At 42.3% G+C, this 17832-nt stretch overlaps 1 protein-coding gene across 1 annotated transcript; it reads left to right on the top strand.

Moving 5' to 3' along the window:
* Positions 1-6835: 6835 nt before the first annotated feature.
* Positions 6836-17526, top strand: LOC134622973 (NLR family CARD domain-containing protein 3-like). Its single transcript, XM_063468230.1, has 7 exons — positions 6836-6887; positions 7562-7786; positions 8000-9807; positions 9917-10090; positions 12550-12720; positions 16214-16260; positions 16418-17526. The coding sequence occupies exons 3-7, from the start codon at positions 8165-8167 to the stop codon at positions 16948-16950; spliced, it is 2568 nt and encodes an 855-aa protein (XP_063324300.1). The 5' UTR covers positions 6836-6887; positions 7562-7786; positions 8000-8164; the 3' UTR covers positions 16951-17526.
* The last annotated feature ends 306 nt before the right edge of the window (positions 17527-17832 follow it).

Here is a 17832-nt window from a genome sequence, read left to right on the forward strand (position 1 = left end):
GTAGGTGAGCCTTGGGGTCATGTCGGAGTGTCCAGAAACGAGTCCACAAAAATGAGGAAAAGCAAAGAATATGAAATGTACAGAGTAGACGGCGAAAAACAACAATGGAAAGAGCATTAAAGTTAGAAAAGAATGCAAAACTGCTCAGCTGACCGGCCAGTCGACCACACGAACAGTGAACTGGAACTGGAAACCTCAAATCACAGGCCGAGGGGGCGGTGTGGCAGCAATTTTCACACCAGCCTATGTATAAACCTTACACAGAGTTTCTGTTTGATTTCTCAGACTTTTTATCTGATTTAGTGCTCAGCTCAGATAAAATAATTATTGTGGGTGATTTTAACATCCATGTAGATGCTAAAAATGACAGCCTCAACATCTCATTTAATCTGTTTATTAGACTCAATTGGCTTCTCTCAAAATGTAAAAGAACCCACCCACCACTTTAATCACACTCTTGATCTTGTTTTAAACATATGGCATAGAAACTGAACATTTAACAGTGTTTCCTGAAAACCCTCTGCTGTCTGATCATTTCCTGATAACATTTACATTTACAATGATTGATTACACAGCAGTGGAGAGTAGACTTCATTACAGTAGATGTCTTTCTGAAAGTGCTGTAACTAAGTTTAAGAATATAATCCACCCACTGTTATCATCTTCAATGCCCTGTACCAACATAGAGCAGAGCAGCTATCTGAACGCTACTCCAACAGAGGTCGATTATCTTGTTAATGACTTTGCCTCCTCTCTATGTTTAACACTAGATACTGTTGCTCCTGTGAAAAATATTCAAATCAGACATATTTGACTCCGTGGTATAATTCTCAAACACGTAGCCTAAAGCAGATAACTCGTAAGCTGGAGAGGAAATGGCGTGTCACAAATTTAGAGGATCATCATTTAGCCTGGAGAAATAGTTTGCTGCTTTATAAGAAAGCCCTCCGCAAAGCCAGAACATCTTACTATTCGTCACTGAAGAAAATAAGAACAACCCCAGGTTTCTCTTCAGCACTGTAGCCAGGCTGACAAAAAGTCAGAGCTCTACTGAGCCAACAATCCCTTTAACATTAACTAGTAATGACTTCATGAACTTCTTCACAAAAAAAAAGTTTAATCATTACAGAAAAAATTACCAATAATCATCTCACAGATGTAATATTATCTACAGCTACTCTTAGTACCATTGATGTTAAGTTAGACTCTTTTTCTCCAATTGATCTTTCTGAGTTAACTTCAATAATTAATTCCTCCAAACCATCAACGTGTCTTTTAGACCCCATTCCTACAACACTGCTCAAAGAAGTCCTGCCATTAATTAATTCTTCGATCTTTTTTTAAAGTATGTTTATTGAGATTTTTTTGATATAAGAAAAAAAAGAGACAAAAAACCCCAAAAAACAACAGACAACATAACACCAAGGGCTAAAACACACAAATAAGACAAAAGTTTACACTGCAATGACAAAAATGCTACTTCAACATCAGTTGAAGTAGTATTACTAGTAAAAGTACTATTTTAAATTATTCAAAATTACTTCAACTGGCAATAAACAGAAATAAAAACGCTAAGGTGGTAGGCTGACTTATTGGTGATCGATCAAACAGGATTTTGTTTTAATACATGGTCTAAAAATGGCTGCCACAAATCAAAGAAATTACTAAGTTTGTCCCCTAATGTGTACCTAATTCTCTCCATATGTAGTAGAGCAGTCAGTTCTGTTAGCTACATTTTGAATTGAGGTATAATATCTGACTTCCAGAGAGTCAAGATAATTTTCTTAGCAATTACCATTCTGAACAAAACTGTAGTTTGTGCAGCAGAGCTGAGGTGTAAAAGGGAAGAGGAAGATCCAAACAATGCAATTATTGGGTCCGGCTCTAATGTGCAATTATAGATACCAGAAAAACATATAAAAATGTCCAACCTATAGTTATGCAATTTGGGACAAGTCCAAAATAAATGAGTGAGAGAGCCTTCTCCAAGTTTACAACGATCATATATCACAAATCCTGTGCAGTTTAGTTTTTGAATAATGAAGTCTGTGGAGCACTTTGAATTGAAGTAACTGATGCCTTACATTTATAGAGCAAAATGGATCCTACACAGACTCCTCTCCCACACCTCATCTCCTATTTGCAAACCTAGCTCCTCCTCCCATGCCATCTTCAAAAAGTCAGATTTAAAATTTAAATACTCAGAAAAAGCTTTCACAAAACCAGGAAACCAACTTTTTAGAATCCGGGGAACTCAGGAGTGTAAAAATTGACCCCTCTTCTGGAAGAGATGGAAAATTAACAATACTCTGACGAACATAGTTTCTTATCTGTACATAATGAAAATGTGACGCAGGGAGAGAGAACTTGATCTGCAACTGAATAAATGATGCAAACTGCCTGTCAATATATAAATCTTTGAGAGTAATTATACATTTCTGTGTCCAGACCTCAAAATAGGCATCTAAACATGAGGGTGGAATGCATGATTACAATATATTGGAGTGTGGATCGAAGTGTCTGGTAGAGCACAACCTTTTTTTGATTTGACTAAAGATTTTAACGCAGTTTGAAACTATAAAATTATTGACCTTGGTTTGTGGATTAGAGGACGAAAAAAGAAGAGCAGGGAGGGAACTATTCTCAACCCCACCACTCTCTATGACCACCCAAGGTGGGGTATCGGCAGACATGACCTTTTTGTACCCTTCCTGCCAGTAAGCAAAGAGTTCTAGCATTTGCAGCCCAATAATAAAACTGAACAGTGGCAAAGCAAATCCACCCTTAAGTTTTGACTTACATAGATGAACTTTTGATATCCTGTGAGTTTTAAAGCCCCAAACAAATGGTAATACTACTGAGTTGATCACTTTGAAAAATTGCTTATTCAAAAAAATAGGTAAATTTAAAAATAAATATAGAAATTTAGGAAGGGAAACCATTTTAATTACATTAATGCGACCTACCATGGAGATAGGGAGAGCCCTCCATTTCTCAATGTCCTTTTTCAGTTTTTCAACTTGTTCAAGATAATTCAACTTAAACATCTATTTAGGATCCTTAGGCAAAATAACACCCAAGTATTTCAATCTGTCTGTAATTTTATAAAGGCAACATCCAAGTTTTCAGTTAAAGCCACAAACTCACTCTTCTGTCAATTAATTGTATAACCTGAGATTTCCCCAAACGACCTCACCACATCTAAAAGTACAGGAACAGATCGCTCAGGATTTGACAAGAACAAAACAACATCATCCGCATGTAAAGAAATGTAGTGCTTGATATTCCCCAATGGGACAGGTTCAATAGAGGGCTCATTCCTAATGGCTACTGCAAGAGGTTCAATAGAAATTGCGAAGAGCAAAGGGCTCAAAGGGCAGCCTTGTCGTGTCCCGCGGTGTAAAAAAAAAAAGGCGTTGATCTATCTTGGTTAGTAAGAATGGAAGAAGAGGGATGCCTATATATCATATCAACCCATGATATAAACTGTTCGCCTAAACCAAACTTCTCCAGTACCCGAAGTATATAGGCCCACTCGACCTGGTCAAACGCCTTTTCAGCATCTAAGCTCAGTACTGGAACTTGGAAGCTCCCCAGTGCCTATGATACATTATGTTCATCAATCTTCGAACATTAAAGAAGGAAAACCTCTGGGGGACAAACCCAGTTTGATCCGCATGGATAATTGATCCAACATGTCCATTTAATCTGTTTGCCAAAATTTTTGTGAAAATTTTCATATCCAAATTCAACAAAGCAATAGGTCGATAAGAGGAACATTCTGTTTCATCCTTTCCTTCTTTCAATAACAAAGAAATATTAGCTTCATATAGCGTACGGGGAAATCTTTGAGTATGGAAAGAATGCTTAACCATTCTCAAAAAAAGTGGGGCCACCTTTTCAGTGTATTTTTTATACAATTCAATACCAAACCCATCTGGGCCTGGGGACTTTCCATTGGAGAATGACTTAATAGCTTTCGAAATTTCTTCAATAGTAATATCTGAGTTTAAAGCCTCTCGTGCAGCGTCATTCATTTTCGGGAGATCCAGCTTCTCTAACCAATCAGAAACATTGCCCCAAGATTTCGACATATAGAGCTCTTCATAATATTCTCTAAATCGCTCATTAGAAGCTTTAGAGTTAATTAAAATTTCGCCTGATCTTGATTAAATTTTGTGTATAGCCCTACTGGCCTGTAGGGCTCTCAGCTGCCGAGAAAGAAGCTTATGGGGCTTATCTCCAAACTCAAAATGCTTCTGTCTGATCCTAAATAGCTGATGTGTTACTTGACTAGATAAAATTGTGTTATACTCAAACTTCCTTTTAATGATGTCTTGACACAAAGAGGGACAAGACGAGGCCTGTGGTCCTGTTCTAACTGTGTTAATTCAGCTTCTTTTTCGAACTGGTGTTTCCGGCGTTCATTTTTTTAACGAAGATTCAAAAGAAATAATTTCTCCTCACATTACCACTTTTGAATGTTTCCCATAAAATCGAATCAGAAACGTTTATCATTAGTTTCCAAGAAATCTGATATTTTAGTTGTCATAAATTGGCAAAAGGATGTCTCAGACAGGAGTGACGGGTGAAAACGCCAGTTACCCTGTTGTTTCGTATCACAGAAGTCCAGGACTAAAGAGATTGGACAGTGATCCGAGATCAAGATGTTATGATAAGTTGAGCATACAACTTTAGACATCAATTTAGAATCAAGCAAAAAATAATATATTCTGGAGTACGATTTGTGCACTTGTGAAAAATAAGAGTAATCTCTAATCTCTTAATGCTTCAATCTTAAATATAATCAACCTATCTCTAATAATCGGCTATGTACCACAGGCAATCAAGCTGGCTGTAGTTAAAACTTTACTTAAAAAGCATCTCTAGACCCAGCTGTCTTAGCTAATTAAAGGCCAATCTCCAACCTTCCTTTCATATCAAACATCCTTGAAAGAGTAGTTGTCAAACAGCTAACAGATCATCTGCAGAGGAATGGCTTATTTGAAGAGTTTCAGTCAGGTTTCAGAGCTCATCACAGCAAAAAAACAGCTTTAGTGAAGGTTACAAATGATCTTCTTATGGCCTCTGACAGTGGACTCATCTCTGTGCTTGTCCTGCTAGACCTCAGTGCAGCGTTCGATACTGTTGACCATAATATTCTATTAGCGTGATTAAAGCATGCTGTAGTTTTGTATCACATTTATCTAATAGACTCCAAATTGTTCATCTAAATGGAGAGTCCTCTTCATACACTAAGGTCAACTACGGTGTTCCACAGGGTTCAGTGCTAGGACCAAGTCTGTTTACATTATAGACAGTGTTGGGGAGTAACGGAATACATGTACCACCGTTACATATTTAGAATACAAAATATGAGTAACTGTATTCCGTTACAGTTACCGTTTAAAAAGGTGGTATTTAGAATACAGTTACTTTGGTGAAATAAATGGATTACACGGCGGTACTTTCCTGTTTCATATTGTCGCGGGTCAGGATTTGTTTGGGTTTGTTTGACAGCTACGTTCTGTTGTTCCCGGCGGCAGCGTTACGGTTGCCATGGTTACAGGGTGACGCGCTCTCTCTCTCTCTCTGCGTGTTTCCTGGGTGAGAGAGCGCCTTTTTGTTGTTGTTGTTGTTGTGCTAAGCTAATAGGCAGAATGCTACAGGCATAGCTCTAAAGAATGTAGCCTCATAGGCAGTGTAGTCCGTGCTGCAGGGAGAATGGACTACCATACACGTTTATGTGTCTGTGAGCGAGGGAGGGAGAGAAAGGGAAAAGTCCGAGCTGTCACGGAGCAGAAACGGGAGCTGGAAGCATGTAAATATAATAATAACCACTGCAGCCAAGAAGAGTGCCTGACGAGCCCATTTGTAGGTAAGCTATTAAGACTCAACTGCACACTGTGTTCGTGTTTTCCTCCGGAAAAAATAAGTTCCATTTTAGAAGCCTTTCAACGCAAAGTTGACCCAGACAACAAAGTAAAGCTAGTTTTCGGCTACCAGCCGGACACGGAACCCGCCGTATTAGCCAGAGGTCCCTTTATTACGTTTCGGAGCCGCAGACCTTCAGTAACAGTAATAAATCACAGCAATAGTACATTCACGTAGTTGTAAACAACATGATAATATATTAAGTAATCCAAAGTATTCAGAATCTGTTACTCTCTCTGAGTAACATAACGGAATACGTTACAGAATACATTTTGGGGCATGTATTCAGTATTCTGTAGTGGAATACATTTTAAAAGTAACCTTCCCAACACTGATTATAGATGCTTCCCTTAGCCTAAAACGCTTGCCTGATACTGACACTTAAGTATGGGTCTGTTGATTGATTTAACTGACTGGCTTCAAGTTCCACACCACATGGCCGCTGGACCTGCCAGCCGCTCCTTCCTCGCTAGACTGCTATTACAAGTCCAATCACTGTCTTGCAAGCTCCATGATGGCTGAGAAACTACACAGAAATTTATGTAGTTTCCAAGGGGTCAGGTATGGATGGCTAACTCTGTGCCTTAATCTTGGCAGGTTAGAAAACGCTAATGACACATGTCATGTGTGTCATTACTGTTAAGATAATTAGACGATTGGAAATATTACAAAAGATTTACCAGTCTTTATTCTTGTAAGAGCTCCAGGTATTTATAGGTGTAAGCTGTTTTTTTTCCTTTTTTATTTCGTTTTTTTTTTTTTTTTTTTTTTTTGCCAGCAGCATTAAGATGGTGTTTTCTGAGAACTAAAACTCAGCAGTTAAAATATTGATCTTTCTCCTGTGTTGAACTAATTCTTCATGATTCCTCCACAGAGTGGACCAGCAGATCTCAGAGACTCCCAGTAGTCAGTCTACCCAGCAGCATCAAACACAGCTGGACTCCATATTTATGGTCTGTACATGTACAACTACTTTTACATCTATTCTGTTCAGTCATTTCTCAAAAAGAACGGCTATTTATACTTCAAACATATTGCAAGTATTAGTTTTTTGTAGTATTAATTGCAAGATAAGACAGGTTAGAAGCACAACTAAACATTGTTTCAAATAAACAATGAGCTTTGACAGCTGGGCTGGTCAAAAAAAAATGTGTTTGTAATTTTATCTATACCCATGACCACCTTGACACATATTGCTACAGACATGTCCTTAAATTTTTGGCTGTCATGGTAGTGTCTAATAAACTATGTAAGCTGGATAAATGATTGGAAAACTTTAGAAAAAGTTATTTATCATATTATTATAGCATTTATTCCACTTTAAGCAATGCAAAGTTGAGTTATCTGATCTCAGAATTTGATTTATTTTTTTGCTTGTTTTTTTAAACATTCCAATTTAACAACAATTAACAATTACCATGATGTAGCAATATTCACTCTGTTTCCAGAATCAGGATTTGCTGTGGACTGCAACAGAAATATGATTATGACAACACCTTCATATAACCTGGCTATTTCTGTCTGTTGTTCCTGGTTTCCCTCTGTTCATTGTTCCTCTCTTCTTCCACTGCACCACCAGTTTGAGGTTGTAATGTAACATATTAATTCACACAATACTCTATTCCAGCTACTGCAGGACAACATCATCACTTTTGTGAAGAATGAACTGAAGAAGATTCAGAAAGTTGTCAGTCCAGATTTTCCGAAATACTTGGAGGGTCAGAGAACTGTTGAGGAGAAAGAGGGTGAGGATGAGGAGCAGAGGAGGAGCAGCAGAGAGGCATTTGTGAAGATCACACTGACTTTTTAAGGAGAATGAAGCAGGATGAGCTAGCTGACCTTCTGCACAAGAGTAAGAGGATTTCTATAAAGATTTAAGCTGCTGGTTGAACAGGTTGTTTACTAATGTCTAACCCTAAAGTGATAGTCAAACATAAATATAAAAATTCTGGACTGATATTTGGACTATTCTGCTGTACAATCTCAAGCGCCTTGATGCGAATGTTGTTGTGATTTGGCGCTATATAAATAAAATTGAATTGAATTCAATTATTATTTCTTTTAGGAACTTCGAATAGAGACGTCTATTGGAGTGAGTGTAAACTTAAATCTACACTAAAGAAGAAGTTCCAGTGTGTGTTTGAGGGGATCGCTAAAGCAGGAAACCCAACCCTATTGAATCACATCTACACAGAGCTCTACATCACAGAGGGAGGGACTGCAGAGGTCAATGATGAACATGAGGTCAGACAGATTGAAATGGCCTTCAGGAAACCAGACAGACCAGAAACAACAATCAGACAAGAAGACATCTTTAAAAGCCTCACATGGAAGAGACGAACCAATCAGAACAGTGCTGACAAAGGGAGTGGCTGGCATTGGGAAAACAGTCCTAACACAGAAATTCACCCTGGACTGGGCTGAAGACAAAGCCAACCAGGACATCCAGTTCATATTTCCATTCACTTTCAGAGAGCTGAATGTGCTGAAAGAGGAAAAGTTCAGCTTGGTGGAACTTGTTCATCACTTCTTTACTGAAACCAAAGAAGCAGAAATCTGCAGCTTTGAAGACTTCCAGGTTGTGTTCATCTTTGATGGTCTGGATGAGTGTCGACTTCCTCTGGACTTCCACAAAACTACAATTATAACTGACCCTAGAAAGTACACCTCAGTGGATGTGCTGCTGATAAACCTCATCAGGGGCAAGCTGCTTCCCTCTGCTCGCGTCTGGATAACCACACGACCTGCAGCAGCCAATCAGATCCCTCCTGAGTGTGTTGGTATGGTGACAGAAATCAGAGGGTTTGCTGACCCACAGAAAGAGGAGTACTTCAGGAAGAGATTCAGAGATAAGAAGGAGGCAAGCAGGATCATCTCCCACATTAAGACATCCCGAAGCCTCCACATCATGTGCCACATCCCAGTCTTCTGCTGGATCACTGCTACAGTTCTGGAGGATGTACTGAAAACCAGAGAGGGAGGACAGCTGCCCAAGACCCTGACTGAGATGTACATCCACTTCCTCGTGGTACAGGCCAAGGTGAAGAAGATCAAATATGATGGAGGAGCTGAGACAGATCCACACTGGAGTCCGGAGAGCAGGAAGATGATTGAGTCTCTGGGAAAACTGGCTTTTGATCAGCTGCAGAAAGGAAACCTGATCTTCTATGAATCAGACCTGACACAGTGTGTCATTGATATCAGAGCGGCCTCAGTGTACTCAGGGGTGTTCACACAGATCTTTAAAGAGGAGAGAGGACTGTACCAGAAAAGACTGTTCTCCTTCATCCACCTGAGTGTTCAGGAGTTTCTGGCTGCTCTTCATGTCCATCTGACCTTCATCAACTCTGGAGTCAATCTGCTGGAAGAACAGCAAACAACCTCCCAGACACGTGAAACAAGAGAATCTGCAGAGACACACTTCTACCAGAGTTCTGTGGACAAGGCCTTACGGAGTCCAAGTGGACACCTGGACTTGCTCGTCCGCTTCCTCCTTGGTCTTTCACTGCAGACCAATCAGACTCTCCTACAAGGTTTACTGACCAAGACAGGAAATAGTTCACAGAACAATCAGGAAACTGTCCAGTACATTAAGAAGAAGATCAATGACAGTCTGTCTGTAGAGCAAAGTATCAGTCTGTTCCACTGTCTGAATGAACTGAATGATCGTTCTCTAGTGGAGGAGATCCAACAGTCCATGAGTTCAGGAAGTCTCTCCGCAGACAAACTGTCTCCTGCTCAGTGGTCAGCTCTGGTCTTTGTCTTACTGTCATCAGAAAAAGATCTGGATGTGTTTGACCTGAAGAAATACTCTGCTTCAGAGGAGGCTTTTCTGAGGCTGCTGCCAGTGGTCAACGTCTCCAACAAAGCTCTGTAAGTAAATATGTACTCATTTTAAAGATTTTTGTAACAAAATGATATAAAGTGTATTTGTCTTGTCTGCATGAAACAATTAAACTATTTTCAATAATAATTGTTTCAGACTAAGTGGCTGCAACCTCTCAGAGAGAAGCTGTAAGGCTCTGTCCTCAATTCTGACCTCCCCGTCCTCTAGTCTGATGGAGCTAGACCTGAGTAACAATGATCTGCGAGATTTAGGAGTGAAACTTCTGTCTGCAGGACTGGAGAGTCCATATTGTACACTGGAATCTCTCAGGTTAGAATTCAGACAGTCAGGCAGTCATTTACCCTTCAGAAGTCAAAAGTGTAAATGGCTGTTTTTCACTAACTGTAATGTGACCTTTCTATTCTTTTATATTAAAAGAAAATGTCTGCTTTGTTGGCATTCTATTCAACACAACCTCACGTTTAAATTGGCAGTTTCTTTGTTTGTTTGTTTTTCCATTTTGACTTACTGCCTTAACACAACCTAAAATCTCACAAAAAACACTTAAAAAAATGTTTTTTTTTTATTTTTTAGCGTTAAATCACCAACATGTTTAAGAAATCATTTAAAACTTCAACCGCTAATATTAACTAGAGCAAAAATTTACTGCTATTGAGTATAGTTTACCTTTCTTTCACTAGAGGAAGCCAAACGCACCATGACTGTAGTTTGCCATTCATACCACTAGATGGACTGTAGTTTCATATTCATTTCAATAGGACCAACATTTGTGCAGAAATTTCATATATTGAAAAGTATAAAGGGCTATAACCATCAAAAGTCATAGAACACCATTTGCGATCAAGCCAGACGAAACTATATAACATATTGTAACATCCCTCCGACAGAAGACAGAGACGATCGGTGATCTGGTTACCATGTGTTTTTTAAGAACAGTAACACAGGCTACTGTGGGCCGTAGCCAATGCCAGAACAACAAGGGAAAAAAACGTGCTCCTCTGAATCAAACAAAAGTTTTTACAGAACCCCCGATAGAACCCTGCCATCCCAGAAACCGACGCAACGTGCGCCGAGTTTGTGACACTGGAAAGTCCACAACAACCTGAACTTTTTCAGTCACAGGCCATACCTGCCCTTGTCCCACTTGCTTGCCCACATAGGTAATAGTAGCCTTCCCGAACTCACATTTAGAAAGGTTGAGCGTGAGGGAGGCATCGTTGAACAGCCCAAACACCTCAGAAAGTGTTGCGAGATGTTCAGGCCACGAGGTAAAATAGACAACTACGTCAACCAAGTATGCCTTGCACTTAGATGCTCCACACAGCACCTGCCACACAAGGCGTTGAAATGTTGCGGGCACATTATGTAACCCGAAAGGCATCACTGTGTATTGGAGGAAGTGATCGGGCATTACGAATGCAGAGATCTCCGAAGCGGTAGGTGTTAATGGAACCTGCCAGTACCCCTTTAATAGGTCCAGCTTTGTAACATACTGAGCAGAACCAACACGATCGAGGCAATCTTCCATCCGCGGGACCGGAAACGAGTCTGGTTTGGTAACCGCATTCACTTTCTGGAAATCTGTGCAGAAGCGGGCCATATTGTCCGCTTTCGCTACCAGAATACAAGGCGAGCTCCACACGTCATGACTGAAAATGGCAAGACCATGCTCAATGAGATATTCAACTTTCTACTGCATCAAGCTCCGCTTTGTGTAGTTTACACGATAAGCGTGCTGTTTTTATCGGCCTTTCCACCGTGATGTCATGACACAGGACAGATGTTGCTGATGATGCCTACGGTAGTCAGAAAACAAAGGTTGACACAGTCACTGGAAGCAAAACCAGCACCTTCTTCCAAAATTCCGAACCACAGATTTCTTGTCAAAATGTGCTTTCATACTGCCCTGGGCTCGCCTCAAGTGGTCGCGGGCCAACTGCACAAGAGAGATGTTCCTTAAAAGCACACACATAATCCAACGCATTATCCTCCACCCGATGTGATTCGGACAACCATTTCTCCTTAAGTAATCGCAATGGCCCACATACCGTGTGTCCAAAAACAAGATCAGCTGGGCTGAAACCAAGGGATTCCTGCTTGGCTTCTCGAATGGCAAACAACAATAAGGGAAGCTAACTCAGAGGAGCGATTGCTTACCTAGCCCCCAAAAAACATAACCAAACAACAATCACTCACCTCACTGACTAACTAAACATGAGAAAACTGTACCCAACTGAAAAGGCGATCCACTCCTTCTTCCTCCTGGACTTGCAAAGCAACACAGAGCATGTCGCAGCCCCAGCTGGTTGGAGTAAAACCGAGGATGGATGATTGCCGTCCTCAACCGCGCCGCCTTATACTCCGCCTCCAGAGCAGCATTCAGTCCTGGTGTACCATCTTCGGGATCCACCACTCCTGGAGGCGCACCTGCACACTCACATTATAACTGGTTTTCCTTGGCCTATCGAAAAAAATATTACAATATTACATATCCGAATTTGATGAAATTGTCTATTTCTTCTTAAACAAATTAAACAAGAAATCTTACAAAGTCTTCTTCAGGTGTTTGAGGGTGCATGGAATTTAACCAACAAGTCTACATGTATCTTGGACTTGGCATTTGACTATCATTCATTTGTTTGTGACAAATAAAATTTGAATTTGAATGGATATTTTATCCATAAAAATAATTGAAAATAAGCCTTTAGTGAAGTGTTAACAAATGTATTGTTTTGTGTGTGTGTGTGTGTGTGTGTGTGTTTATATAGTCTATCAGGCTGTCTGATCACAGAGGAAGGCTGTACTTCTCTGGCTTCAGCTTTGAGCTCCAACCCCTCCCATCTGAGAGAGCTGGACCTGAGCTACAATCATCCAGGAGACTCAGTCCAGAGTTTGTTGGCTGGACTGAAGGATCCACATTGGAGACTAGACACTCTCAGGTATGGAGAGAATGTCTGATAGAGGAGGAAGAGCTGAAAACATCAGCTGTGTCCAACATTCAGTTTCTGATTGTTTCATGCAGATGTCACAAATGAAGGGAAGATTTTTTTCTTGCTCATTACAGACAATCTAAGGAGCTTGAAAAGAGCAACTGGACTTATAAATTTTTCTTGCAGACATTTCATATGAGAAGCTTCTTCAGTTCTAAAATCAAATTTTGGAGAGACTTAGGTATTTAATTTAATTGAAAATTTGGTTATTTTAAAAATGGTCGTTGAACCGTTATTAATTATGTGCCTCATCACATGAGCCAAGGTGTGAAATAGATAGAAATGTTCAGCTGAGTCTTACCCTGTAAAGGTAGCTGCCATCTCTGTCCCACATCTTGGGTAGCACTGCTCTGTGCTGTCAGGGTCCCATGTATGGGTTGGGCTATGTTGTCCAACAGGGATGACATCTTAGCCACCATTCTCCTTTCTCCATTCTTACTCACCACCTCCACTGGGTCTAGAGGGCATCCTAGAAAAAAGCTGGCCCTCTGGATCAGCCTGTTCAGTCTCTTCCTGTCACCAGTAGAGATGCTGCCGCCCTAGCAGACCACACCGTAAAAGATGGCTGAGGCCACCACAGAGTCATAAGTCTTCAGTAGTGAGCGCTTCACTCCAAAAGACCTCAGTCTCCACAGCAGGTACAGCCTGATCTGCCCTCTTCTGTAGAGGGTGTTTAAATTGTGAGTCCAGTCAAGTTTATTGCTCAGATGTACACCAAGGTACCACAGCCTCAATGTCCATACCTTGGATGTTTAGTGGTTGTAGTAGATGATGTATTTGCTTGTGGAAGTCTACCACCAGCTCCTTGTTTTTTCTTGTGTTGATCTGGAGGTAGTTCTGCTGGCACCAGTCATCAAAGTCACTGAGGGAGGTGTTCCAGAACATGCCCGGAACACCTCACCCAGGAAGCACCCAGGATGCATCCTTGTCAGATGCCCAAACCACCTCAGCTGGCTCCTTTCAATGTGGAGGAGAAGCAGCTCTACTCTGAGCCCCTCCCCAGATGGCTGAACTTCCCTACCCTCTCCTATCTCTAAGGGAGAGACCAGCCACTGTTCGGGGAAGCTCATTTCCACTGCTTGTATCTGTGATCTTGTTCTTTTGGTCACTACCCACAGCTTGTGACCATAGGTGAGGGTAGGGACGTAGATCAGACAGGTAAATTGAGAGCTTCACTTTTGCGCTCATCTCTCTCTTCACCACGAAGGACTGGTGCAGCAGCTGCAGCACCAATCCGTCTGTTGATCTCCGGCTCCCTTCTCCCATTACTCACAAACAAGACCCGAGATACTTAAACTCCTCCATTTGGGGTAGGAACTCGTCCCGGACCCAGAGTGGGCACTCCATCCTTTTCCGGCTGAGAACCATGGCCTCGGATTTGGAGGTGCTGATCCTCAGTCCCACTGCTTCACACACGTCTGTGAACCGTTCCAGAGTGAGCTGGAGGCCAGCAATCGATGAAGCCAACAGAACCACATCATCCACAAAAAGCAGAGATGAGATTCTGAGACCACCTACGTGAAAGACCTCCGCCACTTGGCTGCGCCTATAAATCCTGTTCATAAAAATTAAGAACAGAATTGGTGACACAGAGCAGCTCTGGTGGAGCCCATCACCCACAGGGAACAAGTCCGAATTATTGCCGGCAATGTGAACCGAGCTCTTAATGGTTGTATAGGGATCAAATAGCCCGTAGCAATGTGCAGACACCCCATACTCCCATAGCACCTCCCACAGGACACCCCAAGGGACACGGTCGAATGCCTTCTCCAAGTCCACAAAACACATATAGACTGGTTGGGCAAACTCCCGTGCGCCCTCAAGTATCCTTGAGAGGATAAAGAGCTGGTCCAGTGTTCCGCAACCAGGATGAAAACCACATTGTTCCTCCTGTTTCCGAGGTTCGACTAGCAGCCAAACTCTCCTTTGCAGCACCCTGGTATAGAATTTCACAGGGAGGCTGAGGAGTGTGATCCCCCTGTAGTTGGAACACACCCTCCAGTCCCCCTTTTTAAAAATGGGGACCACCAACCTGGTCTGCCAGTCCAGGGATACTGCCCCTGATCTCCACGCAACATTGTAGAGGCTTGTCAACCAGGACAGCCCTAATCATTCCCGAGCCTTCACGAACTCGGGGAGGGCCTCATCCACACCAGGGGCTCTGCCACCAAGGAGTTGTTTAACTGCCTCAGTGACCTCGCACTTGTAAATTGGCAGGTCATCCCCCTCATCCCCAGACTCTGCTCCCTCCTTGGAAGACATGTCAGTGGGATTAGGGAGGTCGTCCAAGTATTCCTTCCACCGCCCGACTATTTTCTCAGTCAAAGTCAGCAGCACTCCACCAACATTATCCACAATACTCGTAGAGCACCGCTTTCCACCTCCTGAGACGCCTGACGGTTTACCAGAATCTCTTTGAGGCAGTCCAAAAGTCTTTTCCATGGCCTTTCCAAACTCCTCCCACACCCGAGTTTTTGCTTCAGCCACTGCCTCAGCCACATTCCACTTTGACTGTCGGTACCTGTCAGCTGCCTCCGAAGTCCCACAGGCTAGCCAAGCCTGACAAGATACCTTCTTCAGCCTTGTGGCTCCCTTCACCTCTGGTGTCCACCATTTGGTTTTGGGGAATACCACCACGACAGGCACCAACCACCTTGCGGCCCCAACTCAATGCTGCAGCTTTGGCAATGGAGATGCTGAACATGGTCCATTAGGACTCAGTGTCCCCAGTCTCCCTCTGGATGCTGCTGAAGCTCTGCCAGAGGTGTGTGTTGAAGATTTCATGGACTGGGGCCTCTGCGAGGCGTTCCCAGCACACCCTCACTACATGTTTAGGCGCACTGGGTCGTAGCATTCCCACCCCAGCCCGCCAGACTGAGACAGAGTCCACCCCCTCTCCGGGAGACTGGTTCCAGAGCCCAAGCCATGCGTAGAGGTGAGCCCGACTATATCTAGCCGGTACCTCTCAACCTCACGCATTAACTCAGGCTCATTCCCCACGAGAGAGGTGACATTCCATGTCCCTATTGCCAGTCTTGGTAGCCGGGGATCGGTCCGCCAGGGCATCTGCTCCTGGCCTTCTCCCGGCACACAATGCACCCGACCCCTACGGCACCTCATGCGGGTGGTGGGCCTGCAGCAGGATGGGCCCATGTCCCCTTTTCTGGCTGTGCCTGGTCGGGGCCCATGGAATAAGGCCCGACCACCAGACGCTCACCCCCGGGCACCCTCCCCAGCCTGGCTCCAGGGCGGGGCCCCGGTAACCCTATCCCGGGCAGGGTAAACTGTTCTCTCGATGCTTTCCTCATAAGTGTATTCATGAAAATGTTGCACTGTTACTTTATCAGTGTCTAACAGTATGTAAATGAGAGCCATGTAATGTCCAGTTGTGTATGCTGAAAGAGACTGTGCCGGTCTGACCTCTCCCCCCTCCTCCTTTCAGGGTGGAGCCTGCTGGAGTCCGATGGTTGAGACCAGGTCTGAGGAAATGTAAGTGGGTTTTTAATGTGATTCATGAAAATAAAGAAGCACACATTCAACCATCTTCAAACTGTCACATCACTCATTCACATCTCTGATGTCAGGAGTCAATCAATGAACAGATGATTAATACCTGCAGCTGGATTGTGTTTGTTCTCTCCATCAGATTCCTGTCAACTCACAGTCGACACAAACACAGTACACACAAAACTCCAACTGTCTGAGAACAACAGGATGGTGGCACATGTGGAGGAGGTTCAGTCATTTCCTGATCATCCAGACAGATTTGATTACTGGCCTCAGCTGCTGTGTGAAAATGGTCTGACTGGTCGCTGTTACTGGGAGGTCGAGTGGAAAGGAGGGGTTTATATGTCAGTTAGTTACAGAAGAATCAGAAGGAAAGGAGACAGTAAAGATTGTTGGTTTGGATACAATGATCAGTCCTGGAGCCTGATCTGCTACGATGATGGTCCTCATTCTGTCTGGCACAATAACAGAGGAACATCCATCTCCTCCTCCTCCTCCTCTGTCTCTAACAGAGTAGCGGTGTATGTGGACGTTCCTGCTGGCACTCTGTCCTTCTACAGAGTTTCCTCTGACACTCTGATTCATATTCACACCTTCAGCACCACATTCACTGAAACTCTTTATCCTGGGTTTAGATTCAGGTATCTTGGTTCCTCAGTGTCCCTGTGCTGAGTTGAGTTTAACGAGTGTCCTCCTGTTAGAGAAACACTCTTGACTGTTGAACATATAGTTCAGTCTGTACATGTCTCTCTTTCACTCAGAAACACGTTTTCAGATTCATGGATTCAATCAGTTGATGTTTGAAACTGTTCTAAATGATTCCTTGTAAACTTTTTTCTCTTCAGTCCTTTAAAGATGGAAGCTCCCATTATTCCAGGATCCACATGTTGTTTTTCTGTCTTTTTACACTCAAAGCTTCAGAGTTAATATCAATATGTTGTTTTTCTCTGAAGCTCAGTTCACAACTATCTCCTCTGCATTTTCAACAAGTCTGCACTCATTAAAATGACTACGAATGTTTGATTTATCTTTCTTAATGAGATGTTTCCAAACTCTCCACATCTCTTACTCATTGTTGGAAGCTCATCATTTCAAAATGTTTCAGCCATATAAGCTGAAAATATTTGCTCAATTGTTTTGAATGCAGTTCAAGCAGAATATGATTGCACTGAGGGATCATAATGCACGCGGGCTATTTAATAAACAGCAGACGCTGATTATTTGTAACTAGTCTTGTGTTTTTCCCAAATTGAACAAGAACATGGTGCAGGATGTTGATAACAGCTTCATTATCAAACTCTTAGAAACATGTAAATATCTGTGTATAGCACTGCATATGTTGTGTATCACTTTAGTTTGTATGAAACATGAAAAATATGACAAAGGGTCCTAATGAAGAATATGCTGAAATTTGGTGACAGACATTAGATTTGCTTTGATGTCAAACTTTTAGAAGCTGTTTCATTGTTTATCATGCAGCTCTAGTTTCATAAAACACAGAGGAAATAATGTCACATATTTATGTCCACAAAGCAGAATGAGCCTATTGCTGAC

The sequence above is a fragment of the Pelmatolapia mariae genome, unplaced genomic scaffold (genome assembly GCF_036321145.2).
Source record: "Pelmatolapia mariae isolate MD_Pm_ZW unplaced genomic scaffold, Pm_UMD_F_2 NODE_ptg000303l+_length_29857_cov_1, whole genome shotgun sequence".
NCBI classification, from domain to species: domain Eukaryota; kingdom Metazoa; phylum Chordata; class Actinopteri; order Cichliformes; family Cichlidae; genus Pelmatolapia; species Pelmatolapia mariae.